We start from the raw sequence: 27,919 nt of genomic DNA, 5'->3' as shown, positions 1-27,919 counted from the left end.
GATATTTTTACATTTCTTATACATTTTATTTTTAAATTTACTTACTTATATTGGACCTCACAAATTCAATGGTAAATTTGAAACTTATTTCTATATAAATGTACAAAAAATATAAAAGAGATATAAGTGTATAGTTCTCAATTTAGCCGCTACTTACATGGAGAGATGATGCTCTTGCTCATTGAGTAATAGTATTATTCATACTCATTTATTATATTCGACTCCTGTCGCGTGTTTTAAGTTATTTTTAGTGGTAATTACCTTTTCCCTCTATGAACTACCAAAAAATGCGTGATGTCCCCATGAACTATCAACTCGATCAAAATAGAGCATTCAACTACTAAAGGCAACCATTTTCTCCCTTCCGTCAGTCAAAGGGATTAAAGCAAACAGTCAACGGGTCACATGACCGTCACACGCCGTTTTACCCTCATTTTCTTCCTCTTTTCCCCCATGAACTACCATCTTCCTCTTTTCCCTCATGAACTACCACCATCTTCCAACATGTCCCCATGTAAAAACGACACATGACCCGTTGACTGTTTCTTTTAACCCCTCTAATTGATGGAAGGAGAGAAAATAGTTATCTTTGGTAGTTGAATGCTCTATTTTAATCGAGTTGATAGTTTATAGGGGCATCGCGCATTTTTTAGTAGTTGACGAGGAAAAATATTAATCACCTCTTATTTTTAAAAAAATAGAAGTAGACTTAAACGATGTTCTATTATCGTTTGGCAACGTTTATTATGAGCCACTTATTCAAAGCCTTCCCACTCTCTCTGTTCTTTCAAATCTCCCTTCACCCAAAGCCAAAACTCTCTGACTCTCTCTGTCTCTCTCTGAGCGAAGATGTTACCCGCCACCACAATCTCTTCTCTTCACTCCACCAATGCGTATCCCACTCCCTCTCTCTCTCCTCTCTCCACTCCCTCTCTTCCTTCTTCTTCTTCTTCTTCTTCCTCTCTTTCTCTTCCGCCATCTTCCCCTACCCAGCGTCGTCGTCTTCGCTCGTCCTGCGTCTTCGGTGACACCCATTTGAGGATTAACCCAAAACCCAGAGTTGGTTTTTTGTTTTCCTTAAGCCAACATTGAGATTTTGTTTCCATGGTTTCTGTCGCACACGTTTTCTGGTCTCATATAATGTACATGTTTCTTTTGGTAGGGACTGAAGGTGAATTGTTCAGTGAGCAGCGAGCCTTTGAGGGTGATGATATCGGGTGCGCCGGCGTCGGGGAAAGGGACTCAGTGTGAGTTGATTGTCCAGAAGGTAAGCATATATATATGTGAGTGGCAATCATACTGCAAACATGTTGTACTGAATATTAGAGCTCGTCGTGTATATTGAGCTACCATAAGCAATAAGATCAAGTTAGTTCTTTGAAGAATGCTATTTTCTAGAGGTTGTACTTTTATCAAATATATGTACAATGTATTACAAGAACTAAATATTAGAGATTTTCATGAATAAGTAGCTATCACAAGAAATGAGATCAAGTTGGTTCTTTGAAGAATTCGATTTGCTAGAGGTTATAGATTCATCAAATATGGATGTGGATTACAAGGGCACCTACTGTGCGCGCGTGTGTGTATTGATTTGTGTACTGGCATGTGTCTATATTAGCCTCATCGTTTGTATGATACTTCAAGAGGTTTGGGTTTAGAGCTTCTTATTAAGATTGGGCATGTTTCCTTTTATTGAACTTTAGGCGTTGGGTTGATAGCCACTAAATTCTCTTATACAATTCTGAGTTTGTGCAGAATTCTCTTCCTGATATTTTCATGTTGGCCTTATTGTTTATGTTCAAATGACTAATTGTGAGCAATGCATCAACTTGAGAAACTCTTCAATCTTTAAAATTATCCTCATTTCTCTACAATGAATTAACAGCTTGAGATTGTGAAATTGGTTACATATTGGGTGTGAACTTTATTTTCTATATCAGCTTGGGAAGAGGTTTTCATATATGATGGCAAGTTGACAATTGTAGATGGTAATCAATCAATCCCTTTTCTTCAAAACTCTGGATGTTGGGCACCTGTAGACTGACACGAAGCCAGCAAAAGAAATGTATAGCTGACTAAATTTGAACTTCTTGATGAAAAAAGCTGTGTAATTGGTGTTCTTAGTGAATGTGTCTGAAGAAGAAATGGGAACATTTTACTGAATGCATGCAGGGGTTTTCAATGCCCTTAAATTTCCATAGGCAAAAAAATAGCAATCGATAACATAATGTGAAAGGTCTAGATTCCATTTGATACTGGAACGCAATAAGAGGGGCAATTTTGTGTTCTCCAGTCAGTCCTGTAAAGATGAATTAGCTAATCTTGGAAAACATAGGTAAATTACAAACAAGTGCTCTTGAGATGGAAAAAGCCTATTTCTCTTTTACTTGTTGCATTTATATAAAAGATGTACTCTTGTTGCATCACCTTAGAAGTCCATCTTGGTCTTCAGTATCTGAATGTAATCATTATTATGTTTATAGTCATCCATGCCTCCTTTTTCTTGGTTCTTCAGTTTGGATTGGTGCACATATCAACTGGGGATCTTTTGAGAGCTGAAGTATCTTCTGGGACAGAAATTGGAAATAAAGCAAAAGAATTTATGAATGCTGGCCGTCTAGTTCCAGATGAAATCGTGACAGCTGTACTGAAATTTTCTAACTCACATTTGTGTTTTGCTTTTTCTTTCTCATACAGTCTAGAATACTAACGGTTTGCTTTGTAGATGGTCACATCACGATTATCACGTGAAGACACAAAAGAAAGAGGGTGGCTTCTTGATGGGTACCCACGGAGTTTTTCCCAGGCGCAAAGTCTGGAAAAACTGAAAATTAGGCCAGATGTTTATATCGTGTTAGATGTATGTGAATCACATGTTTATCCTATCTTTTCTTATATATTGGTCATTGTCTATTTGTTTTCCTTCCTTCCATTCAACTTGTTTAACCTACTTAGCTCAAAAGATTATCTGGTGTATTGACAATCATAGACTTCTGCATAAAATATGAACTTTCATATTGTCCTAAATGCTTGAAAAGTTTCCAGAGAAGAACTTGCTATACGTACTCATTTATAAAGTAGTTTGCTTTGGTAAGTTTCTACTAGAGTGACTTTGATTTGATGGAAGCATTCTGGTGCTGTTTTTCTTTTCTTTTTTAAGATTTTAAAAGTAACAGTCATACATATATTGTTAATGTCGTGCATCCAATTGCTTGGTTTTTCGATGTTTTTCTTTTTTTCTTTTTTCTTTTTTTCTTTTTTTATATGTATATAATTTCACACATATACTTATCAAAAACAGAATTCTATATTTGATATCAGATGTTTAAAAGTTATGGGTTATCACTAAACCAAAAGAGTTTGTTCTCTGTCGGTTTTTTTTAAGGATCAACTCAACTGTGCCTTTACACTTAAATATTCTGTGTTTATCATCTTTAATGTTTGACTCAAATTTTCATGGCATCTTTTACAATCTTTGAGAAACTCATTTTAGTCATTCAGTGCATAAACATTTACTTATCAAAGTGATTTTTTACATAGATCTGTTTTTTAATACCCAGGTTCCTGATGAAATTCTAATCGACAGATGCATTGGTAGAAGGCTAGATCCTGCAACGGGGAAGATTTACCATCTAAAAAGTTTTCCCCCAGAGACTGAGGAAATTAAAGCCAGACTTGTTATTCGCCCTGATGATACTGAGGAAAAAGTGTGGTTGCATTCTTACATTTTTATCTCTTTTACTCTGTCACGTGTACACTGTCTTTCCTTTTAAACGATTGCATCTAATCCGTGACTTTGGGTATGATTCACATTAGGTCTCATAAGTGTACTACTCTTTTGTCTTTTGAACCTGATGTACTATGAGCTCATTTGCCTAGCACCTAACTTATGTTTTATTTGTGTTTTAGGTGAAGTCACGTCTAGAAATATACAAGAAAAATGCAGAAGCAATCTCATCCTCATACTTGAACATAATGAATAAGGTGCCCGCAGATTGATAATATTTTATCAGTTTTTTGCCCCATCTGTATGAATTTACATCAGTGATATTTATCGGTAGCATTTTCTCTTGCAATGACAGATCAATGGAAATCGTCCAAAAGAAGAAATTTTCAAAGAAATAGAATCTATTCTTTTGCAAGTGCCAAAAGATACAGTACAGACAACAAAATCAGGTAAGTATTTCCGGATTTGAAGTGTTAGTTAAGTGTACACTAGATTAATCTTTAGTGCAGAGTTTTTTTTGTAATTATTGTTTCAAGGTATTATTTTCAGATTCTATATGGTTAGTTCTTCCATTCTTGATTGTCTTTTGGGAGACATCATCTATTTTTAACTGGTTCCATTCTTTTACTGTTTACTTAATTTGGTACCTCAGTCAGCCATTTAGCTTTGCGGTAAATTAATTTTATTTTAAGTAGTTTAAGTTTGCTATATGTATTCCTTTAACTATCACTGTTGGGCGCTCAGTTCTTTTTACTGGAATTAGGGTTCCTTTTGGCTCAGTTTGGATTTGGAAACTACAAGATGGAAGAAAGGGAAGCAGCTTACTGCTTAAAAAATAGCTGCTTTTGGAAGAATTTATAAAACCAGCATGATGTTCTAACATTCATATCTAAGTTCATATTAAAATTGAAGTTCGCATGATATTTTCAGCAATTGATGATAAATATTAACTTTGACTTAGGCCATGAACATAATAAAATTAATTAATTATTAATCTTGTACCAGTAATTAGCTTAAGGTTCTTTGGTTTGTCAACCTCCATCTGTTTCATTCTTTGTACCAGGGAATGCAGTACTTGAAAGTAAGTATCAGATGAATCAGGCTTCTGCAAGCCAGGTATGGTCTGTAAAGTATAAAACTTATTTGATGATTGTTTTCTGTATTTAAAGTTTCATTTTCACATAAAGCTTTCATTAAATAATCTGTGTTGTATTTCTTGTCTTATTTTACTTCAGCTTTTTACAGGATAGCTGGAGAGGAATTCCTACTAGATTGAATAACATTCCTCACTCAAGGGAAATTAGGAAATATTTCTACAATGATGTACTCGAAGCAACAAGAAGAGCCATTAATGATGGAAGAACTCGATTAAAGGTTTGATATTGATCTTTGTTTCTTTTTGGTTGGAGATTAATTTATTCTGATAGATCAATGATATCAATTTATTTGTCATCAAGCAACCAATTTATATTTCTGTATTTTAGGTGTTGATTTCCATATAATTCATTCTCTTATGTTTTGTCCCTTAATTATACACAAATATCCATTTTGAAAATTGAGGTTTTACGAACTTTGATTTGCATGCTTGGTGGAAACTATAAGATATACCATGAATTCTAGCAAATAAACAGAATTTGCGTAACAATTGATATTTCTTTTATTTGTCTATTTATTTATTTATTGCTTATTTAAGGATTTAGAGAATATATCTGTAATTACTTAAATCAGTCTGATCCATATGATAAATTTATTTGGACATGGTTTTAGGAAGGTTATGGGTATGAGGTGCCTCAAGTTCAGAGAAAATAAAAGGGTTTACAGACCAGTCACCATGACACCACCTAAAATGTATAGCTAACTACTAGGAGAAGAGTTAGAAGAGAAAGGGAGAGACGGAAGTTTGTTCTTGCCAGTGCAATTTGAAGTTACACTATATATTTAATTTGTCCTAAGTAGCTTTATTGTTTGCGAAGGTGTCTCCCCCAGTGAACCAGATTAATCTTCTTTAATTTCTCATGTAAAATTAACAGGTGGAGATTAACATTCCAGAGCTTAACCCAGAAATGGTAAGGACTTTTACCTTAATTTACCAAGTGTCCGTTTGGATTTAACAATATCTTATGATGCACAGGACGTTTATCGAATAGGTACCTTAATGGAACTTGTTCGAGTTCTTGCTCTTTCATTTGCTGACGATGGAAAGCGTGTCAAGGTGCTTTTATCCTGGTTACGTCTAATATAACTTGCAATGAATAATATCAAAAAATGAGCATTGTGTTTATTCTGTTCTCTAAACCTTTCAGGTCTGTGTGCAAGGATCTATGGGGAAAGGTGCACAAGCTGGCATGCCATTGCAGCTTGCTGGTACTCGACAGATCTTAGAGTTTATGGATTGGGGTGATTATGGTGCACTGGAGAACTTTGTCAAGATTGGTTCTGTAGGTATAGAACTGAACCAAAAATCATGTGTAGTTTATGACCAGAGTGTGTGATTCTGTTCATCATCTTTATGGAATTGCATCTGCAGATATTGGTATTCTAGAATCTTTGTTGTGTCTTGAAAACAGTTATCAAACAAAGCTTGTATCATGATGCTAATTAGCGAAGCTAGGATATTGATATTCATGTTGACTTGTTGATGCGACACCTTATCTCTGTCTATTTGCATGGCCACTTGACAATAAAATCCATCATTTTTTCTTAACTTCAAAATATGCTAAGAAAAAAGCTTTGCATCTTATTGCCGTAGCCAACTTGTCAGTTCTATATCACTTTTTTGGTTCATTCTTATTCACCAATAAAAATCAGGCACAGATACACATGCAACTTATTTGCATCCAGAAAAGCTGTGGGTCTGCAAATAACTGAATTTATTTTATGGGCTAGGATTTACATGCATTAGCTTTGTTGCATCAGCTAGTCAGATGTTGCAAAAAAACTATATAAACAGTAGAAAGAAAGGAGTTTGTCAAATTTTTGCTACTTTTTCCCAGCTTCATTTTCTTTATGTCTTAATTTTTTGTATCATAGACTCTCTATGTATTTTTAAACATATATTGTATTTCTTCACCATGACATGCCATTGTTTTGTTCATTTTGTTGAGCTAGAATACATAATTGCTAATACACCTACCTTGTATCATATTTTCAATCTATAAGAACATCATTATCTATGTTGATTGTTTAGATTTTAGCAATTTCATTATATAAGAGAGTTAATTGCATACTATAGTAGTGATTTATCAGGGGAAAAAAAAAGTCCCCTGGGTCACCTTATCTGTAAGTAGGTATGCTCCTCATATAGTTGGCCAATGTTCAAATCCCCTAAATGATCTAATGCTTGGGTGAAGGACAGTTCAAGTACTCAAGGTTTACTTGGGCGTTAAACAGTATAATCCTCGTGTCTTTAGCTCTACGAACAGGATTTTTCTCATTACAAAAAAAGGATACAATGGTAGTCCTCACATGTATAAATATTGTACAAATCCGTTCCCCTTTTTCTTTTTCTTTTTTTCCTTTTTTAGCTATCAAATTTTATCTGTCATATTCTTAAGGTTTTCATTTGCAATTGAAGGTGCCAAAGAGGTTGATGAGCAAGATGACATGTTTATCATAGTGGCTCCGCAGAATGCTGTTGGGAATTGTATTATTGATGTAAGGAACCTGAGAGCATCTAAAACTTATTGGAGATTGCATCTATATAATGTGCTTTAGTTTTACTTTTCCCATTTTAGTAGCCTTTAGATTGAATACGCAGGATCTAAAAGCTATGACTGATGCTGCTGGAAACCGATCAGTTATTCTTGTCAATCCTAGGCTCAAGGTTCAGTTTCTTTATAACTTCAGCTGATATCGCTTTCATGGAATGATTATGTATTTTATAACATTTGATCACTCTGTCCTGCATTGGCCCATATATAGGATTATTCAGTAAATTTGAGAACAGTTCGGATACAAATTAAAATGAAGTCAGTTTCTTGGCCTGAACTCCATGACTTGCAGGCTCAGCCATTTTCTTTTATTAGATTTATGATGCCATCATACTTCATCAGTATTACATAGATAGCACTCGTAGTGATATTATGCCTTGTCTGAGCCAAGATCCTCTTTTAGCAGATCATACCTTCTCTTGTCCATTCTTTTTTCTTCTTGATTTGCTTCCATAATACCCTCAGAGAAAGACAATCCTAATTTCCTGAAATGATATAGAGGAAAATCAAATTTAACTGTTTGATCTGTAGGGTTGCTTGCTTTAGATCAGGCATTCAGGCTCTGTAATATCTTCAGCTATGTTGCTAGCCTTGAACCACCTTTTTCAAAGAATTTTCTGCAGATAGTTGTTTATATGTCTAACTGATATATATGGATTTTGTCAAATTCAGGATTTACCTGGTTCCAGTGGTATCATGCAAGTAAGTACAACCCTGTGAGTTGACATACATAAATACAAACCCATCAATTTATAACGTTTCCATTTCTCTTATAGACAATGGGTCGGGACAAGAGATTGGAGTATGTTGCCTCATTCGAAAATTGTTATTTCTTTCGGCTTCTCTATTATGCAGGAACCCAGTATCCAATTATGGGTGCTCTCAGGTATTACCGGTTCAATACTTATTACAAGGTAGCCAAACTCTTGGTCATCCTTATTTTGTCTTATTTATAATTATTTGTTGAGCCTGATGGCTTGTTCTCGATTTTTAAAAATGAAGTTGAGTCCTAGATTGACGATCAATATCTATCCCGATTTTATTCGGATTACATTTATGTGAAGTACTTTAATCACCACACGAACTCTCTAATGAAGAGATAGATGAGTTAATTTTACCTGCTGCAAAATTCTACTGCCTGGAATACTACCATGAAACAATGCTGTAAAGTAGTATCACCTCATTGCTTCAGGATGTCTTTCCCATATCGTCATGAACTGTATAAGAGGGTGGATGGACCATCTGGAATAGAGAAGTATGTTATCTTGTCCACTTTTCCTGAAAGGCCAAGCATTGAAGAAATTAATGATGCCTTCGAAGGAAAACCAAGGTAACTCCCATTTAATTATTATATATGAGAAATTTTAGGATTATTTCTGTGACTTTTATTTTTCTCCTTGCTTTTAACTTTCAAAACCACTATCCTGATTGAAACCAATTCATTTCATTAACAAATGCAGAAATGAAACTAAGAAAGCCGCAGGATTTTGGTAAGAAACATCCATCTTGTTGATATTTCTAGTTGTTATCTGCTAATTTATCATTAATTTATCTTTTGCTTTTTGTAGGGGATTCTTGAGTGGTATACTTTGAGTAGGAATGTGATCATTTATTTATTATTTGCATCACATGCAAAAATTCTTTGACATGTATGCTTGTTGCCTTGAAAAATGTAAAAATTTTCATAAGGAAATTTGCATAAAGTAGACTACACATACTATTAAACTAGCATGTATCCTTAGAACATGTGATTCTCAAATATTAAAATCACATCCTCTAAAAGAACACATCTGTTTAATAGACTGGGTTGGAGGAATTTTCTCCAACCCAATTTGAAGGAAAGCTGTCATAAAATTATGAGGAGATAGATAGAAAGTCATGCACTCCACTTAATAAGCCTAGCCAGCTCAGTCCAACTTACATTGGCATTACTTTATCAGTTGTATGACTAATATGAGCTGCATCATTGCTTTTAGAAGCTTCAACTCCAATTGAAAAATAATAATAATGGTGAATAGGAATTAAAAAAAAAAAAGAAAAAAAAAAAAGATAATTGTATTGAGTTGTAGAAGAGATTCAAGGAAGTAATGATGATCATGATGACGATGATGATAATGATAATGATAGTGATCGGATTTAAACATAATATTCTTAAAAATAGGATGATGAAATATTAAAATTCAATAACACTTACTAGTAATATTAATTTGTTAAGTGTGAACTTGGAGTCAACTGGTGATGGAGTCAGGAAAGGCTTTGTTTCCAATTAATGAGTTTTAGCATGTGTTAACAAATCTCCCTAGGGTTTTAGAATGCTTTCAAATTGCAATTAAAACCCCCATAATCTCAAAGAAGTTTCAATGTTGCTCAAGATCCTCCGTTTCACTTGAAATTAAGAGGAATAATTTTATGATTCAGATTAGATTGCACTGTATCTAAATATGTATATGTTGAATATGTTGAATATGTTGTCATGTTATTTAAAATTTTAAATGACGTGACACTATGGAAATTGTTAGATATGAGAGAAAAATAAAATAAGTATATTAATTTTCAAATTTATGGGATTTTAATTTTGAATATATATATATATATATATATATATATTTTAAAAAAAAACATAACCCAGAATTTAGAACTTCAAGGGGATTTATGTGTAATTTGTGTCAAATCATAATATTAATTTCTGTAATCATGATGATGGCATCTTGCGTGTATCACTAATAATATTTTGAGCCGCCGAACTCTTAGGAAAGTCTCCGATGCCAACCAAGATTATTAAACCAAAGTTTCACGATATAGATCATACTATCATTTTCAATTTTTATTTTTATTTTTTTAAAAAAAAAAAAAATAGAGATACTATATTTTGGGAATTGATTGTTGGGGGACGAAAAAACGTCTCCCAACCGGCATTTATAATGAATAAATGCTTTTTGATTAAAAAAAACTTATATTAATCAAAAGGGGGGGCAAGGGGACGATTTACCGTCCCCTGCCAATCAGCTCTCCTATATTTTTTATTTTCAGCCTACGTTTGGTTTAGCGGCAGTTTGAAAAATAATGATTTAAAAATACAATTATTGGATAAAATATGATTTTCAAGAACACAATTAAACAATTGGTAAAATAATCATGGTCCGACAATTACAATTGTTTACTTTTTAAAACACGCTTACTTGCTTAAATTATCTTCTTATTTTTAAACGTACTCTCAAACTAAATATTTTTCTTATATAAAAACACAGTTTGGCCAGCAAAATTGCGAGCCAAACAAATTCTAAATAGAGGACTATACATCTAATAAATCCATAAAAGCGAACCAAAAACAAAAAACTGAACTGGATTAAAGACGACTTGGTCCATTACTTAAACTAAATCAAATTATAGTTTATCAAAGAAATTATGCAATTGGTTTCCATGGGTTACACGTCTCATTAGGTACCCAAAAAAGTCTATCACCCTTTAAATGATGATTGAAAATTAAGACTAGTTTGCCAAACCTATGGAAATTATGGACCCTATGCGTATTAATAGGCACTTTGTAATACTCCAGTCCCACATTAAAAATATGAGTAACTCACATAGATTGAATGGATTATAAAGATACTCATAAGTGTTAAGTTTCACTTTTTTTCTTCTTTTTTTTTTAGATGAGTGAAGCTAAAATTTCATCAGCAAAACAAAGCAAAAGAAAATTACAGATAACCAAAATAGAGACCCAAAAATATTAACACTATCTATTGTAGCAATCTATTCCACAGTTACGTGGGGAGCTTCAATTGTAACTTGACTAATCCATTTAAAATGGTTTAAAAGAGGCAAAATATATCAAATTCAAGGGTAGCCTAGTATATTTATGGGATCAAAAAACAGGCACGTACCTCATGTTAAAGACTGGCGTCTGGACTCTGGAGAGGTTGGATCTACATGATATTGACGTGTAGTAGCACATTCATTTTAAATGGACTACTGATAGCTCCCCCTTTTGTTTTCTTCTTCTTCTTCTTTTTTTTTTTTTTTTTGTAGATACATTTATCAAGAAGAGACAATACAAAGACAAGAAAAAACAATACAATTGGAATCGAAATAGGAGGAGGAGGTAAAATAGGAATGCAGCCAGGAATGGATCTACCTGCAGCTTAATATGCCACATAATAAACACAGAAATTAGTACTTCTCTGTTGACCTTCCTAGCTTCCCATGAGGAAGATACTGGATGAATGGGTTTCAACTTTTCATTGGCAAATCAAGAGGCAGATGACAAAATATGGCTATGTTGGAATCATGAAGTGAATGTAATGCTTGTCAACGCGTTTGAACAGTGTATCACAGTCGATGTCAGCTTCCTTAATTCTGATCTTGTAAGGCTTACCATTGTTTATGCAAAGTGCTCCATTCAAGAAAGATAGCTTCTTTGGGAAAAACTTCAATTACTGTCCTAAGACATACAAGGTCGTCGACACTAGTGATAGGCTGTTAGCTCTCAAATTGTTCAAGAAACTTCCTAAATTGACTTTGGCATCCATAATTTATTTTTTAAAAAACTTTTTTCAAATGCAATCACTATCATTGAATGAAAAGGAAGATGAAAAGAGGGAAAGAGAGAAGGGAATAAACCCTCTCATTGATCAAATTCATTGCTTCTGTTAATGAACTTTAGTTTAAATGGGGTAGGTGAAATAGAGAGATGATAAATTTTATAGTCAAGAATTTATTTTGTTGCATCTAATGGTCTATATAATGTCACGTTATTTTGTAATTTAAATGACGTGACAACATATACACCATTATATCTATAAAATATAAGGCAATTCAACACGTAAAATCTTCACTTAAATTGGATGGAAGGAAATTCTTCCAACATAGTCGATTAAACTGACATGACTATCTTATAAATGACACATTTTTTAAAAAATACATGTAAATTTAATAGACTATGTTAAAAATTTCCTCTGACCCAATTTAAACAAAAATTTTGTCCTCATGGATATACTCAAGTCTAATGGAGACAAATTATGATGAGAAGTGAAGAATCAGAATAACATAATGAAACAAACACATGCAGTTTTAGTCATTGAAACCCTATAAACAAAGTTGAGGCTACAACTCAAAGTCGAACTTCCCTTTTTTTATCTGATAAGAACAACTCAAAAGTCAAGAGTATGGAAAGTTATAAGGTGGGCTCTTTTTCTCTTATATCTATCTCACACTCAATATAGACAAAATTATTTTTAAAGAAGGTGGGACATATACATAATATTGACATCTCTTGACTTTGTTTGTTCATGTTTTTAGAGAATACTATTTAAAAAAAAAAAAAAAAAAAGTTTTTTGAAGTGATATAACGGTAAAAATAGTTTTAAGTATTTTGTGAGTGTTTTTAGTTGTTTGTTAATGTTTTTGTTTTGATAAGAGAAAACAAAAGAAGAGCTCAAACTTTGTGTATTTTTTTCATGCTAAACTTTAGTCACCCTGCAATTGGGCAAGAGTTGTGAAAGCCCCCTGTAGGGCTCCTATAGGAGGCTTCTCACAATTCCCTGTACTTCGAATAGAAAATTAATAAATAGGAGTAATATACAAGCAATATATATAGGCCAACTCCAGTCATAAAGTTTGACAAGTATCTTTCTTCCCATGCGCATGATTTTTGCCTCCCCCATCTCAATTTCATCTCACATGACGTATGTGGCTAATTTGCCCATTCTTTCTCAATTAAAATTTATGCAGTCACTGTATTTGAATTATTTTTATTCATGGTATTAATATATACAAGTTGGGTCAAATGATCTTTCGGTTGAATATCTTACAAGCATCTTATTCATAGCTAACACTAATAGCATTTCTTTAATTTTTACTCATTGCACGGTCTTCAATTTTTTCACGCTTCCCAAGAATGAGACCCTTATGTGGATCTCACCCATATGCCTAAATTAGATTTTGAGATAAAAGTATGTTCAGTGCATAAAATAATTCGTTTGTCGTTTATACCTTAGGTATGGGCCTCTTTTTATACGCAAAGAGGTGGAGTTAAACCTGAATTGGGTTTACTGTGTGCTACCACTTGTTTGGTATGAGAGTCATCTCCCCATTCAACTCATGAGAGTTGGACTGTTGATCAGATTCTTTCAAGAGTCCTTATTGGACCCTGATTGGAATTACTACTCCAATTCAACTTAGTATGATTATTTCCAACATTACTCATGTTATTTAAAGTTGGACAAGTTTTCCTTCAAGCTCGGGTGGAAAAAATTCCTCCAAAATGCATTTGAGAATCACATGCTCTGTTAATTTTATTAAAAATGCCATTGACAATTACATACTTTAGGAACATATGTCAATTTAATAGATTAAATTGAGCTTCAACCCAATTTAAAAGAAAAATTTGTTCTTCATAGTTTATGACATATATGTATATCATATATAAATGTATTTACTATGGTGTAAGTGGGAATCATTTTCTTTTTAAGTAATGCTATTTAATAGACTCTTATGCGATTATCATACAACTAGGATGATATAACAGTAAAAATTAATTTAAAATTCCTCCAAAATGCATTTGAGAATCACATGCTCTGTTAATTTTATTAAAAATGCCATTGACAATTACATACTTTAGGAACATATGTCAATTTAATAGATTAAATTGAGCTTCAACCCAATTTAAAAGAAAAATTTGTTCTTCATAGTTTATGACATATATGTATATCATATATAAATGTATTTACTATGGTGTAAGTGGGAATCATTTTCTTTTTAAGTAATGCTATTTAATAGACTCTTATGCGATTATCATACAACTAGGATGATATAACAGTAAAAATTAATTTTTGAATCAACAAGAACTTGTAGAAAGAAAAAATCATTGACTAATTTTTATTGCCACATCATCATAGTTGTATTACAGTAGTATAAAAATATCTTAAATAACTTTTTCTTCTTCTTTTGTTTTTTTTTTTTTTAATTTTTTTTTTTTTGTCAAAATTCCAATGGAGAATGGAGTGGTCGTTGAGGCCTCCCTTCCATCTCATTAATCAATAATCATTTGACTTTTCTCCCTCTCTCTCTCTCTCTCTCTGTGCTTTGGTCCTTGAACCATGGATCTCTAGCATTGTGACTCACAAAGCCACTTCACGGCCCATGCCACTTAACCATTGACTTCCAAATAAAAAATAAAATTGAAAATCAAAGAAGCGGGCATCAGACAGACATATACAGCCGAGTCAATATGACCGGCGCACCAAGTAGACGTTGTACTCATTCAACTTGCAAAAAATCCATCGTAGTCATATAATCACCTCATCTAAAAAGTTGGATAACAGATGTATGGTATCCCGTCTAGTTGCTCGGTGCACCGGGATCATACAAAATTCAAAAAAATGGATCGATCATTGAGATGATATAAAATTTAAACAGTTCGATGATGTGAGATGAGTTCACGTACGTAAATGCAAATTTATACGCAAGATATGTAGCAAAATATCAAAGGAAGGAAAGAAATCATTAAGATGGTTAAATTATCACCTATTCCAAAATATTAAGTTGATACGAAGAGGTAAATTTAATCACTTAATTAATACTTTAACATTTCTCTTCATATGTGGGCTCAGATTTCCTTTTAATAGGTGAGGCCTAACACGTGAAATATTTAATTGAAATGAGAAGTAAATGATAGAGTGAAGGTTTGAATTCAGGATATTTGACTCTGATACCATATTAAATCATCACTTAATTATCTTAAAAGTTTAAGTTGATAAGAGATAAATTTAATAATTTAATCAATACTTTAATAAATACATTTTACCGAATGATGGTTGAACTTTCTTGTGAACAAAATTCTAAAGTTTGATTTATGTTGTAGTGTTAGATGGATTCATGTTAAAAGATCTAGAGTCCTTATCCACACTGTTTCTTGAAATCTTTACTCACTGTACAAATTTACTCTTGCAAAATTTTCATAATAATCAATACTTCTGATCTACCTGCTTATCCCAAGAAAAAAAAAAAAAATATATATATATATATAAAAGGAAAAAACTTAATTATAGATAGCATGTTTTCCATACAGACAAACAAAAGAAGAGAGGTGTTTGTCTGGACCCAGGTCAAGCACTTTAGAAATCCTTTCATTGATAAAGTTAGTGGGGAGCAGTTTTTGTTACCTTATAAGAACAGAAGCAGGGTGGCAGTGGCACTCATTCCTGAAGGCTGTAGGGTTGAAATTGGTGAGGTTCTGAAAGGAAGAGAAGCCAAGGTCTTTGGAGATGGCAGGTGGGTCTTTTGGTCCGGCCGGTGTGGCCAAAGAGAGAGCTGGACAGTACCAAGGAAGGGTCACCTTCTATGTGATCATTGCCTGCACCGTTGCTGCTATTGGTGGCTCAATTTTCGGCTATGATATTGGAATTTCAGGTTAACTGCTTTAATTTTTTGAGCCAGAATTTTCATAAATTAATTATATATATATTTTTTTTTTAGCTTTTTCGATGATTACTATGGTGGAGAGTCTGCCAAAGGTTTTCATGCAAAGAACTTTTTTGCCATTTTTGGGTGTCTGGCAAATGGCAATGATGAATAAAGAAGTGAACTGCGAAAAGTTCAGCTGTCACGTGAAGAGTATTGCATATCTGTCAAGAATAGAATCAGATATGCAACAAAAACAGATACCATAGTCTTTTCAAGGCTGCTTTCTTTGGGGGGGAAAGAAAGAGTTGTTGATACCAGTTTTTCTAAAAGATTTGATTCCCATTGAAACATAGGAGATATTCTAATACATAGTTACATACCAGTGTAACAGTGTTCTTTGAATTTTTCTTTCTTTTTTATTATTTATTATTTCAATTGGATCCCCCAGTGTTAATCTTTATACCAGGCCAGCTAAGAAATTTCTCAAGTTTATAACTATACTCCAGCCTGAGCCAGCATTTGATGCTACGAGGAAAATCAGATCCTGAAATCAAACCAGAAAATTTCTGTTCTCATGTTTGTGTCTGCTCCAGCTCAGATTCTGGACGGCAGCCTCTTCAAAAAGTCCAAAGGAACAAATAAAGGAGAGGATGCATGTTGCTTCATTTTGGAGAATAAATTAAATTAAATTAACTAACTTTCAAAATCTTAATCTTCTGGTAAATTGGAGACAAAAAAGAAAACAATTGTTGAATCAAATTCTGTACTTTCCCTAATAGTACAGATCAAACTTCAAAGTCATGGTTTATCTTTAACTGAACTTAATGATGAAAATTGGACAGGTTTCTACTTTGTTAAAAAAGCACAGCCAACATAAAAGGTAGGATACATGGAAGGAAGAGATATGCCAAAGATAGAATTCTGAATGCACTTCATGTCAAATTATGGAAAACCATGTCTTATTTTCATGATCATGAACTATCAATCAAAAACATGGAAGCAGCATAATGGTTTTGGTACAAGTGATGATTTAACACAAAAGATGCATTTTTTGCCTGCATGCATGAGCATGGACACGGAGAGGGTGTTGTTGTGTGTTGTTAGCAGTTACTAAATGCTATTTTATGATGAACAGGAGGAGTGACATCGAATGATGCATTCCTTAAAAAATTCTTCCATGAAGTTTATGTAAAGAAGCAGCATGCACATGAAAGTAACTACTGCAAGTACAACAACCAGGGGCTTGCAGCATTTACATCTTCCTTATACCTTGCTGGTTTGGTTGCAACTCTGATGGCTTCTCCTGTCACAAGGAAGTATGGGCGCCGGATAAGTATAATCTGTGGTGGGATCAGTTTTCTTGTTGGAGCAACTCTAAATGCTTCTGCCATGAATATGGCAATGCTTCTTTTGGGTCGAATCATGCTTGGTGTTGGCATTGGATTTGGAAATCAGGTATCCTGTTTCGCCTACCTTTTTAAGTGTTATATCATAATGTTAAAATATAAATTAAATGATTAAATTAACCATTTCTTATCAGCTTAAGTTTTTGGGATAAGTGGTGATTTAATAAGGTATCAAGGCAAAGGTCTAGAATTTGAACATTATCTCCGTCATTCACCTCTTATTTCAATGAAATATTACACGTGTTGGGTCTCACTAATTAAGGAGGATTTTGAGTTTACACGTGAGGGGGAGTGTAAGAATATAAATCAAATTATTAAATTAACCATTTCTATGAGTTTAAGCTTTTGGGATAAGTAGTGATTAACACAAAAACATAACGGTTTCAATATTCGAGAACATATGACTAACTCTTCTGCATGGTTGTTTTAAAGGCAGTTCCACTATATTTATCAGAAATGGCACCAACACATCTTCGAGGAGGCCTGAACATGATGTTTCAGTTAGCAACTACACTTGGGATCTTTACAGCAAACATGATCAGTTATGGAACACAAAAGCTTCAACCTTGGGGATGGAGGCTCTCCCTGGGCTTGGCTGCCTTTCCAGCTCTGTTGATGACAGTAGGAGGACTGCTTGTTCCTGAGACACCTAACAGCTTAATTGAGCGAGGACAAAAGGAGAAAGGGAGACAAGTCCTTGAAAAGATCAGAGGAACCAAAAATGTTGATGCTGAGTTTGAAGACATGATGGATGCAAGTGAGCTTGCAAACTCAATAAAGCATCCCTTTCGTAACATGCTTGAAAAAAGGAACAGACCACAATTAGTTATGGCAATCTTCATGCCAACGTTCCAGATCCTCACAGGCATAAATTCAATTCTCTTCTATGCTCCTGTGCTGTTTCAGAGTATGGGATTTGGTGGCAATGCTTCTCTCTATTCCTCAGCTTTGACTGGGGCAGTTCTTGCTTCATCTACACTGATTTCTATTGCAACAGTAGATAGATTGGGTCGAAGGGCTTTACTTCTAACCGGCGGAATTCAAATGATTACATGCCAGGTAAAAGATTCAACACTCAAAGTTAGGTGTTAATATTACTTCCAGAAGAAGTAAATTCGAAACTAGGACTAAAAGATTCTGAGTGCTGTCATTTTTATGTTGCTTCACAGAACATGCTTTAACTCAGCAGCTCAGTAAGAGAAGCATGAGCATTTTCTTACGTAGGCAGCAATCTTGTTTTCCTGGAAATCCTACAAATTTTAATGGAAGAATCATATCAATTCACAACATATACCAACAGTTAATCTTTGTTGGTTTATGAGGTATAGAGTTCCTTGGTTCCTTCCAATCTATGTAACAAAGGCAAAAAGAGTAGGCACCTTATCCACCGATATTGTTAAAGCATCAATTAAATGATTGAACCGACCATTTCTTATTAGCTTAAGTTTTTAGAATAAGTGATGATTTAACATAGTATTAAAGTAAATGCCTTGAATTCAAACCCTGACTCCACAATTTACTCTTTGTGTACGTGAGACAGGTGATAGTCGCCATAATCTTGGGGGTGAAGTTTGGCAACAATCAAGAACTATCAAAAGGTTTCTCAATATTGGTGGTGCTCGTCATTTGCCTCTTTGTCCTAGCTTTTGGATATTCATGGGGTCCTCTTGGGTGGACGGTGCCCAGTGAGATATTCCCCTTAGAAATTCGGTCAGCTGGACAAAGCATTACAGTAGCTGTAAACCTTCTGTTCACGTTCATAATTGCTCAGGCTTTCCTTTCCCTTCTTTGTAAATTGAAGTTTGGTATCTTCCTCTTCTTTGCTGGCTGGATTACCATCATGACCATCTTTGTTTACATATTCCTGCCTGAAACCAAGGGAGTTCCCATTGAGGAGATAATCTTCCTGTGGAGGAAGCACTGGTTCTGGAAGAGGCTAGTGCCTGCAGGGGAAGTGGAAGCTGCCTCAACCAATGAGAGGCAAAGCCATTCAATGGAGCTTCAGAAGGTCCATAGTCCGAACTACTAGAGATTCAAGAAGAGCTCCAAAAGGTCTTATACAGAGTAAGGCAGCGTTACCATTCAAAAAAGTCTTGTAATCACCATTCACATCGAGTATTCTCTTTTTATAAATGTGTAGACCAGATCATAATAATCTGACTTCCTATTGAGGATTCACTGACCCCATAAGCAAGATTGGCTTCTGTTAGAAAATAAAGATGAAAACAGAAATCAAAATGATCATAAGGTGCTTTACAGTATCGTTTTTCTTAAGAAATTATTTGCCCCCACTAGATTCTTATGAATGGGTATAAAAAATGTTACAGCAAATATTTTTTCAGGATACAATGAAGTCTAGAAAAACCTCTGCTGTTTCGTTGGGTTTTGCACAAACAAAACCAAACTCGAGCACTCTCAGATTTTCTATTCTAGCAAGAAAGAGGCTCGAATTTTAAAGCTACAAAAAGTGTTTAGAGAGACAGAAGAAAAGAGAATTTTTCTATGTATAAGAAAACTAGTCTACAGTAACATCTAATTTCAAAATTAACTACTATTTTAACAATAACAAACTGTTGTTTCAATAGTAACAAACTGTTATTTAACTATTATTAAAATCTAGTCACTAGATCCCAACAGACACTTAATTTTGACCGTTAAGATTAAATTACTATTAGATCGTAATGATCACTTAATCTCAACCGTTAGATCAAATTTAATTTGATCGTATCCTTGACTTTACTAACGGGCCAGTAAATCCAATTGTTGGTTCAACCTTAAGAGCATCCTATTGTCCAGATCAAACCATTAGATTGAATGATCATGACTGTCCAAAAATGAATGGTCATGATCTAATCACTTTGATGTTAAGTGTCAAGTGCAATATAAAGGCTTCACTAGCGGCCAAGAAGTGTATACAAGTGGTTACAGTTATTTTCTCTTAATCACAACGCACCCGCATCCGGTTTACGATGTTATCACTTGGAAATAAAATCGCAACAGCCTCGCTAACCTGCATTTATTGAATGCCAAATAGCGACTGCTAACTGTTTTTCAAGTAATTGGGTTTTAGGACTCTTTTAGTGTTTTTTAACCTTTTGTAGGACTCTTTTTGAAGTGTATTTTAGACTATTTTGAGTATGCATTAGTGATTATGACATGGAAACGTATTACTGCCCCACTAAAATTCCAGATACGTAAATGGCCCTCATATTGAAAGCATCACTCAAAAAAAATAAAGGATGATACGTTTGCCCCGAAAGTTCCTTCTTGAGCTCAAAATAAGGACTTATTTATTTAACAATTTCATAAAAAAAATAAATAAAAAAAAAAAAAAAAAAAAAAAGGGTAATTAGATATTAACCGTTTTCATCTACTTCTAAAACAACTAACCGTAACTGACCTAATCAATTATGCGATTTTAAAAATACATGCATTTTAAACAAATGCCAATTTTAATATATTGAATTTGAAAAAATTTCTTCAACCAATTTGGAAAAAAAAAAAAAAAAAAAAAAAAAAAAGACTTACATGGAGGAGTTTTTAAAATCTTATTTTTAATCAAATAGTTCCAATTTCTTCATCTTTAACATACAACTTAAAAAAATACAACTGATATGGATTGCTGTATAACCATTTTGACTCCATTTAGTAGCTCGAAGAATGTTAGATTTGCAACTCTTTTACAATTCGTTAAGATGTGTCAACATATGATTTGAGGGTGCTAACAAAAATTTTAAGTGGCTGACATGGCTCTAATTACGGATAGAGATCTCCAACAATTTTGTTGTTTGGATTGTTATCAATTCAGACAGCAAAGATAAGAAAACTAATATGGGGCTGATCTGCCCAAGCTAACAACTCATATCCCTCCAATCACATGCTAATACTTATTATATGTGTAATGGTGAAACATTACTTATACCCGTCAAAGGTTTCAATTGTCTTCCAAATCTGAAAAAATTGAGCTTCTTTTTCAATAGGCATCATTCAATTGAGAGCATGGTTCATTGTGTCGTTATTCAAGGGAGATATAATTGGTTTACAATTTTTAAATAAATCCAACAACAATTTTTATACAACTACAACAATTTTTCTTTTTCTTTTTTTAAAATCAACAATTAGATCTATTTTCTAAGTATCTATCCTACATATTCAATAGTTAATTTTTTTTTTAAAAAAAATTATTAGAGTTTTACAAAAATTGTACAGCCAAATTTGAAATATAAGGAATAAATCAGATTATACTCTTTTTAAGATATAACTTCAAAAGTTTTAGGATAACTTCATGGTAGAGTTTTTGAAATTTTAATCATTTCCAATAAAATGATTTAGAGTTTATCACTATTGGCTGGGAGGACAAATTTCTGATCAATAGTCCTCCCATGCTTCTGAAAAACTATACCCATAGAAGAAGATCTCTGCTTTGGATGATTCCTTTCCAACCCAAGGAGATATAGTAGAAACCTTTGCAACCACTCCAAGAAAGATAGGCACCCTAAATTTTTTTCTAAAAACACAAACAAAATTGATGTTGGATTAGTCAAGCTGGGGAAATGTTAAACATCTTCCACTCATCTTCCCTTCATCACCATCTTTTTCTTAAAAAATTGATTTTTATTAAAAAGTTGTCTCTGATGTGACATCAGAAACAACTTTTTTAATAAAAATTAAATTTTTTATTATAAAAGGGGATGAGTGGAAGATGTGTAGAAGGGCTCGTCAAGCTGAACTTGGCATCCTGAAGACATCTTGAATATGTCACCTTTCTGCTTGAACCACAAATTTGGCACTAAAAACCCCCATAGAAGAAGACATCTTGAATATATCTCCTTTATGGTTGCACCACAAGAAACATCTGCAAACAGCATATTTGCAATGGATAAAGACTTGCTAACCATCATGAATGGATTAGATTAGCCACCAAAGGAGGACTAAATTTTGGACCCTCCCATTGGAGTTCAAGTTAGAATCTCATTTCAGAAGAGAGAACGCAACGTCCCAGACACTTCTCATCACCAATCAAACAATATCATCCTCCATTTCAATTCTTGAATTTACATTTCAGCAACAAAGAAAACCAAAAGAAAGAAAAGATTGCATCAACATGAAAGAGAAGAAAAAGAAGATAGCAGTGTATGCTGATTTTATTGGTGCATCAGCAATTACAAGACGTAAAAACTACAAAGAAAACCCAACAACATCACACTAAGTTTAACAGATAGAGAAATCTACTATTCTAAGCCCATATGACTTCAAAGAACCCTAAAACCCACAAAAGAAACAAACCTCTATAGTTAGATCCCACATCGCCCATATATACATTAGCTACTAACACTAAACAATCCTGTTCTTCAAGAAACTTAGAAACTACTTGATCTTTTCTTTGATTTTGGGTGAACGGTAAATGATTGGTCTGGTCTGATCTGATCTGATCTGATTTAATAGACTATCAGCCGTTCAAATTCCGAAGAGAAATTGCTATAAGACTATGCGATTGATATAACCTTTTTATTTTGCTCGCACTCGAAAGCCAACCTCTTGACAAAAAATACAGGGGAAGACCACGAGAGCTAACGCGAGCGATTAGCGATACAGGAAAAGAACTCCGACTCTTCATAGCCGTTAATCGGACCCGAAGTTGCGCCGAGATGGCTGAAACTAGGGAGCGTTTCGCGGCCGTTGGTGGTCTTGATCAGACCGAATCGAGCCGCAACAACCGGCGCAAATCGCTGGTGGCCGAGCCGTGCTTCTTTCCCAGGAACCCCGGCAACGGAAGCGAACTCGGTGGCGGCGACGCGACGAAGGCCGATCCGGCGTAGATTCCGTCGACGACCTTGAACTCCGAAACTTTGATCTGCTTCTGCACCGTATCGGGGTCCGGACCGAGGCGGTCCGTGGATCCCAACACCAAATCCAAATTTTCCTTGTTGCTATCACAACCATTCCTCGTCTGAACCAACTTCTCGCCCCGCTTCAGGATCTTGACCTGGCCCATGACCAGGTTTTTGGCCGGAACCCCAGCCCCCACGGACCAATCTCTCCGATCTCGGTCCTGGAGATTCGTTTGGATCCCTGACGGACTTCGCTTTCGCCGGCGGTTAGGGTTAGGATTAGGGTTAGGGTTTCGGCGCGTTTTGAGAGGAGGGGTTAGGGCTAGGGCTTCGTGGCGAAGCCGGCCCTGAAAGCAGTCGTGGGAGCGAAGAATCACAGTGCCCATTTCCACCGAGGGAGGGGAAACAGCCAAACAGGTACAGAAAGGGAGGGGAGAAAAAGGAAACGAAAACGAAAACGAAAACGAAGGGGAAAATTATTCTCTGTACGGAGACTGATATTTAGGTCACTTCAATTTTCATATAGTAATACGACTGGGAGGACGGGGTGGTACTTATAGACGGGGAAAAGCATCTCTCCGTTTCAAATCAGAGTTGGTATACCGTATATATAAAATTAATATTGACAGATCTTAAAAATAAATATAAAATATAATATTCTTTATATCATTAAATGCATAAATTTTATATTTTGACCATAAAATTAACAGGATCCTTTTATAAATGATTAATTTAATATTTATCACAACCTAATGTTTGTTAATCAAAAATATTTTCCAAAAGTAAAATATTTTTCGTTATTATATAAACTTAGTAATACCACTTGAGTAGTTGATTATAATCTCTTTACAAATTAATCGGCATTCAAAACAACTTGTCTTCTTCTCCGTATGTACGTTGAAGTTCGTGCTTAAACGAGAAGTAAGAAACAAGGTGATTAGCGTTATCGGTGCGAAGAATGAACATTGATCATTAAGAACAATGTTGTGCTGGTGGTGATGGGACAAAAGCGTTGTTGTTGATGATATGGAGGCCAGATGTGGGGATCCACGACGGTTGTTAAAAGAAAGAAGGCATGCGGCATTGTTGTTGAAGAAGGCGTCAAACCTCTCACGCAAACCTTGTAGCTATGAGGTGCTCGACCACTCCTAGCGGTCCATACTAAAGAGTGATTGAACATCCCAAAATGAGACAATGATCATTTCCATTTCGAGAAAATTGGAGATAAAAATTATTTTATGATCAAAATTTTATTTTATTGTATTTAATGGTATACATGATATCATGTTATTTAATTTTTTTTAAGTGATGCGACGACATATTCACCATATACCAATATAATCATTTTTAGAAGCGTAAAATCTAATTGTAACCACAAAATGACTCATCTCCACGTCACTTGAAAATGGATAAATTCATGTTCCTCAAAATAGGATATTATGTTAGTTTGTAAGCGTTATGTGAACTGTCACATACTAATTATTGTAGTACATCAAACATTTTCCGATATAGAATTTAAACAATAAAAAATAATAGATATTATTAATAAAATTTTACTTTGAATTAAAAAGAATTAAATAGCAAAAAATGAGTTGTTTAATATAGAGTTGTAAAAAATTGTTTAAGTTTAATACTTAATAGAAAATGTTGTTATGCAAAAAAAAAAAAAAAAAAAATAGAAAATGTTGTCATCGCCTCGAGCGGTGAGTTAGGATTACACCTTGCGGGGCGGTCACGAATTTACGAGAAGGCCCTAGAAGGGGATAGGCTTGTTGATATTAGTTGGTGGCTAGTTTGTAATTTGAGGAAGGAATAGAATGGGCAATTATTGTTAGGGCGTGGAAGCTTAATTGTCGTGAAAGAAACGGACCAACCGCCTTAATGAGGAGTATGGCTGTCAAAGTTGATCTTTTTTCTTTTTGTTTTTTTTGGAGTCAAAGTTGATCTTATCCACGCGTCGACGACTTTTGTTGGACGGTTGGAGTCTATCTTAGGTAACCGCCTCGGCGACAAATATGTCCACCTGGCTCGGATCAATATTTTACACACGTTTTCCAGGAAGGACTATATTCTTTTCTAGTTTTTACAACCTTTTATAATATTTATCCTCGAGCCCCGAGATAGGCCTGATAAGGCCCATTTTCGAGTTATTCAGGCCCAATTAAGTTTTTGGGAGTCCATCAAAGAGCGCCACCTTGCCAACTCATTGAGAATTGATTTGCTTCCTTAAGACGGGATTAGTCATATTAAACTCCTCCACATCAATCACTTATAATATTTTTAGTAGAACATCAAACAACGCCGCACTTCTGCACACAAGCTATGCCTTACTTCCCTACAACATATATAGTATGTTGCATTTAATTCGATGCCATTGTTTCGTTAGAATCGGATCACAATAGAAAGCAAGACATGACATGAGATGTGAGTCGTCAAGGTTAGTAACCAAACACTATATCCAGTAAGAACACTACTCAATGGTAAAAAGACACCTGGTGAGGCTCGTGCAGAGAAAATAGCAAGCCCATAATGTGAAGAAAACGAGCTATCGAGAAGGTGCGAAACCATTCCACTCATTTTATTTTCACAAAACAATCTTCTAAGTTCACCACTCTTCTCCTCTAACAATGTCCAATCAGTTTAATCTTCAATAAGACACAATGGTAAAAAAAAAAAATTGATGGACACAAATTAATGATAACAAAAGAGTAGTTATTCTTAATCAAGTTTGGCTTAGGTGCGGTACAAAAAAGAACAATATATGTATTATAATTTTTTTAGTAGTTTATATTTAATTTTAAATTTTTTTATAAAATATATATATATATATATATATATATATATATATATATATATATATACAAAATTAAATATCAACTATTAAAAAAAAATATGTATATTCTTTGACCGAGTTGGTAGCTTAAAAAAAATATGTATATTCATTAAGGATATAGTCGTTACAAGTCGATGGGTAAAAACTAATGGACATGAATCTCGTCCTCTTAAGTATGCTTTGCTAAGCCAACCCATCCGGTGGTTTTCAACAGCGGACTTGATATTGAAGCCATATCTTGCTCTCACACGAGTCTCTACTCTTGTTTTTCACCTTTACTTTTTGCTTCAAGAGAGGATGAGAAAAAAAAAAAAAAAAAAAAAAAAAACAAACAAACAAACAAACAACAACAACAACAACAATTTTATGTGCAACCTATTCATAACAATGCTTTAAACTATGGTTCTTTTCAAATTTTTAGGTGTCGTTTAGTTCACGAAATAGACCATTGAAATAAAAGAAATAGTCATTATTTTGTTTAATAAGGGTCTATTTCTTGAAATAGTTATCCCCATTGAAATAAACCATTTTTCTCGTTATTTCGTTCTCTTTAAAAGAATCTTCAGGAAAAGCATTTTGTTTCCGCCGAGCTAAAACAATATGTCGATGTTTCAAGTAAACCAAAGTCATTGTTTAATAGCTATTTTGCTTCAATCTCTCTTATACTATACCTACGTTATAGAATGGATGGTCTACCATTCACACCCCAATGGGTGGTCGGCCAACCATAGATAGAGCTGAGAGTGGTTGCACCACCCCCGAGCATTTGGGGGTGGCCTGTGCCACCCACAAAGTCCCTCAGGATGGCCGTGGCCACACATCCGTTTTCAATTTTTTTTTTATTTTATAATTTGAGTTTTTTTAAAATAATAATAATAATAATGTGAGGTGTTTTTAATAATTTTGATTTGATTCCAATTAAAGTATGTGTTGTCATCTAACTAAGGAATAAGAATAGCTATTCCCTTCTGCTCTATTTTATTCCAAGTAATAAATATTTCATTTCCCAATCAAATACTCGTTCCGTAAACCAAACCAAGTATGTGTTGAAATAATTATTCCATTTCTCTTTTATTTTATTTTTTTTAAAGGGAAACTCACAATAAAAATGTTAAAATTTAGTCATTATTTAACATTTCAATATTTGCTATTTTAAAAATTATTTCCTTATAGAAAAAGCGGTAATTGGACAATAAAAGCATCGGACTAACTTTATACCAATAACCGTAGTAGCATAGAGGATGCAAGTAGTATCCAAATATTCTTAAGGGATAGATCAATCGGTTGGGACCAGGCTTCATAAAGCGGAGGTCACTGATTTTAATCTTCAATTTCCCTTCTTGTATGGACATGTAAAAAAAAAAAAAAGAAGTAGTATCCAAATGCATATAACCTTTTGGGTTCATCATCAAATTCCGAATTGAAATAGGGATCAATCCAATTGCAACCTATACAAGCTCTTATGAGTCTCACCTAATCAAGCATGTGCTTCAACAACGAATCAGGATCTCCTACAATTTATTTAAAATTGTAGATTCTCAAATTATGTGAATTTAGGTCGTTTCATGCATCGAACGGTATGAAAAATGTTACATATTAAAAATGTGTCATGTTAATAATGTGTCGTATAAAAACTGTGAGCAAAAAACTATTGTTTAGTTTAGTAAAGAAAAATCATCTATTCAAAAGTGAAAAAAAAAAAAAAAAAAAAAAAAAAAAAAAAAAAAAGAAAAAGAAAAAGAAAAAAAGCTTGAATTTATATAATTTGAAAATTTATAATTTTTTTGAAATTATAAAAAATCCTAATCATTGAACAATTCAAGACTTGTTCGAATAAATAGATTTATCAAAAACCCTTTTTCGATTAACTGCTTGAATTAATCGCAATTCGAACAGCCAATTATAAAACATTCAGATTCGGATATCCTTGGGCACCACAAAGATTAAGAAGGGCATGCAGTTCTTTAAGTTATTATATAAATTCATCATATAATTATAAATTAAGA

General features: G+C 34.0%; 3 protein-coding genes across 3 annotated transcripts; 2 read left to right on the top strand and 1 right to left on the bottom strand.

Annotated features, from left to right (window-relative positions):
- Positions 1 to 779: 779 nt before the first annotated feature.
- On the top strand, positions 780 to 9,443 carry LOC133866675 (adenylate kinase 5, chloroplastic). Its single transcript, XM_062303282.1, has 19 exons — positions 780 to 1,059; positions 1,163 to 1,267; positions 2,519 to 2,647; positions 2,729 to 2,863; positions 3,564 to 3,710; positions 3,913 to 3,987; positions 4,086 to 4,179; positions 4,794 to 4,846; positions 4,976 to 5,104; positions 5,761 to 5,796; positions 5,862 to 5,942; positions 6,034 to 6,172; positions 7,305 to 7,384; positions 7,488 to 7,553; positions 8,113 to 8,142; positions 8,217 to 8,326; positions 8,633 to 8,770; positions 8,901 to 8,930; positions 9,009 to 9,443. Exons 1-19 carry the CDS (start codon positions 850 to 852, stop codon positions 9,031 to 9,033), a joined length of 1,812 nt encoding a protein of 603 aa, XP_062159266.1. The 5' UTR covers positions 780 to 849; the 3' UTR covers positions 9,034 to 9,443.
- Positions 9,444 to 15,478: 6,035 nt separating this feature from the next.
- LOC133866381 (sugar transport protein 7) lies at positions 15,479 to 19,431 on the top strand. Its single transcript, XM_062302889.1, has 4 exons — positions 15,479 to 15,849; positions 16,979 to 17,298; positions 17,682 to 18,308; positions 18,790 to 19,431. Exons 1-4 carry the CDS (start codon positions 15,705 to 15,707, stop codon positions 19,276 to 19,278), a joined length of 1,581 nt encoding a protein of 526 aa, XP_062158873.1. The 5' UTR covers positions 15,479 to 15,704; the 3' UTR covers positions 19,279 to 19,431.
- A 2,925-nt stretch (positions 19,432 to 22,356) lies between these two features.
- Positions 22,357 to 23,617, bottom strand: LOC133866542 (uncharacterized). Its single transcript, XM_062303100.1, has one exon. It carries the CDS (start codon positions 23,464 to 23,466, stop codon positions 22,942 to 22,944), a length of 525 nt encoding a protein of 174 aa, XP_062159084.1. The 5' UTR covers positions 23,467 to 23,617; the 3' UTR covers positions 22,357 to 22,941.
- Positions 23,618 to 27,919: the final 4,302 nt, after the last annotated feature.

Source organism: Alnus glutinosa, chromosome 4 (genome assembly GCF_958979055.1).
Source record: "Alnus glutinosa chromosome 4, dhAlnGlut1.1, whole genome shotgun sequence".
Taxonomy (NCBI): domain Eukaryota; kingdom Viridiplantae; phylum Streptophyta; class Magnoliopsida; order Fagales; family Betulaceae; genus Alnus; species Alnus glutinosa.
This window is presented reverse-complemented; position numbering and strand designations above follow the sequence as displayed.

What these genes read in the sequence shown, in the direction of transcription:
- LOC133866675 (XM_062303282.1), top strand. Translation starts at nt 850, where the DNA reads ATGTTACCCGCCACCACAATCTCTTCTCTTCACTCCACCAATGCGTAT. An exon ending in GGATTAACCCAAAACCCAGA is followed by an intron (nt 1,060 to 1,162) that starts GTTGGTTTTTTG and finishes TTCTTTTGGTAG; the next exon opens with GGACTGAAGGTGAATTGTTC. An exon ending in ATGGAAGAACTCGATTAAAG is followed by an intron (nt 5,105 to 5,760) that starts GTTTGATATTGA and finishes TAAAATTAACAG; the next exon opens with GTGGAGATTAACATTCCAGA.
- LOC133866381 (XM_062302889.1), top strand. Translation starts at nt 15,705, where the DNA reads ATGGCAGGTGGGTCTTTTGGTCCGGCCGGTGTGGCCAAAGAGAGAGCT. An exon ending in CTATGATATTGGAATTTCAG is followed by an intron (nt 15,850 to 16,978) that starts GTTAACTGCTTT and finishes TATGATGAACAG; the next exon opens with GAGGAGTGACATCGAATGAT. An exon ending in TTCAAATGATTACATGCCAG is followed by an intron (nt 18,309 to 18,789) that starts GTAAAAGATTCA and finishes TACGTGAGACAG; the next exon opens with GTGATAGTCGCCATAATCTT.
- LOC133866542 (XM_062303100.1), bottom strand. Translation starts at nt 23,466, where the DNA reads ATGGGCACTGTGATTCTTCGCTCCCACGACTGCTTTCAGGGCCGGCTT.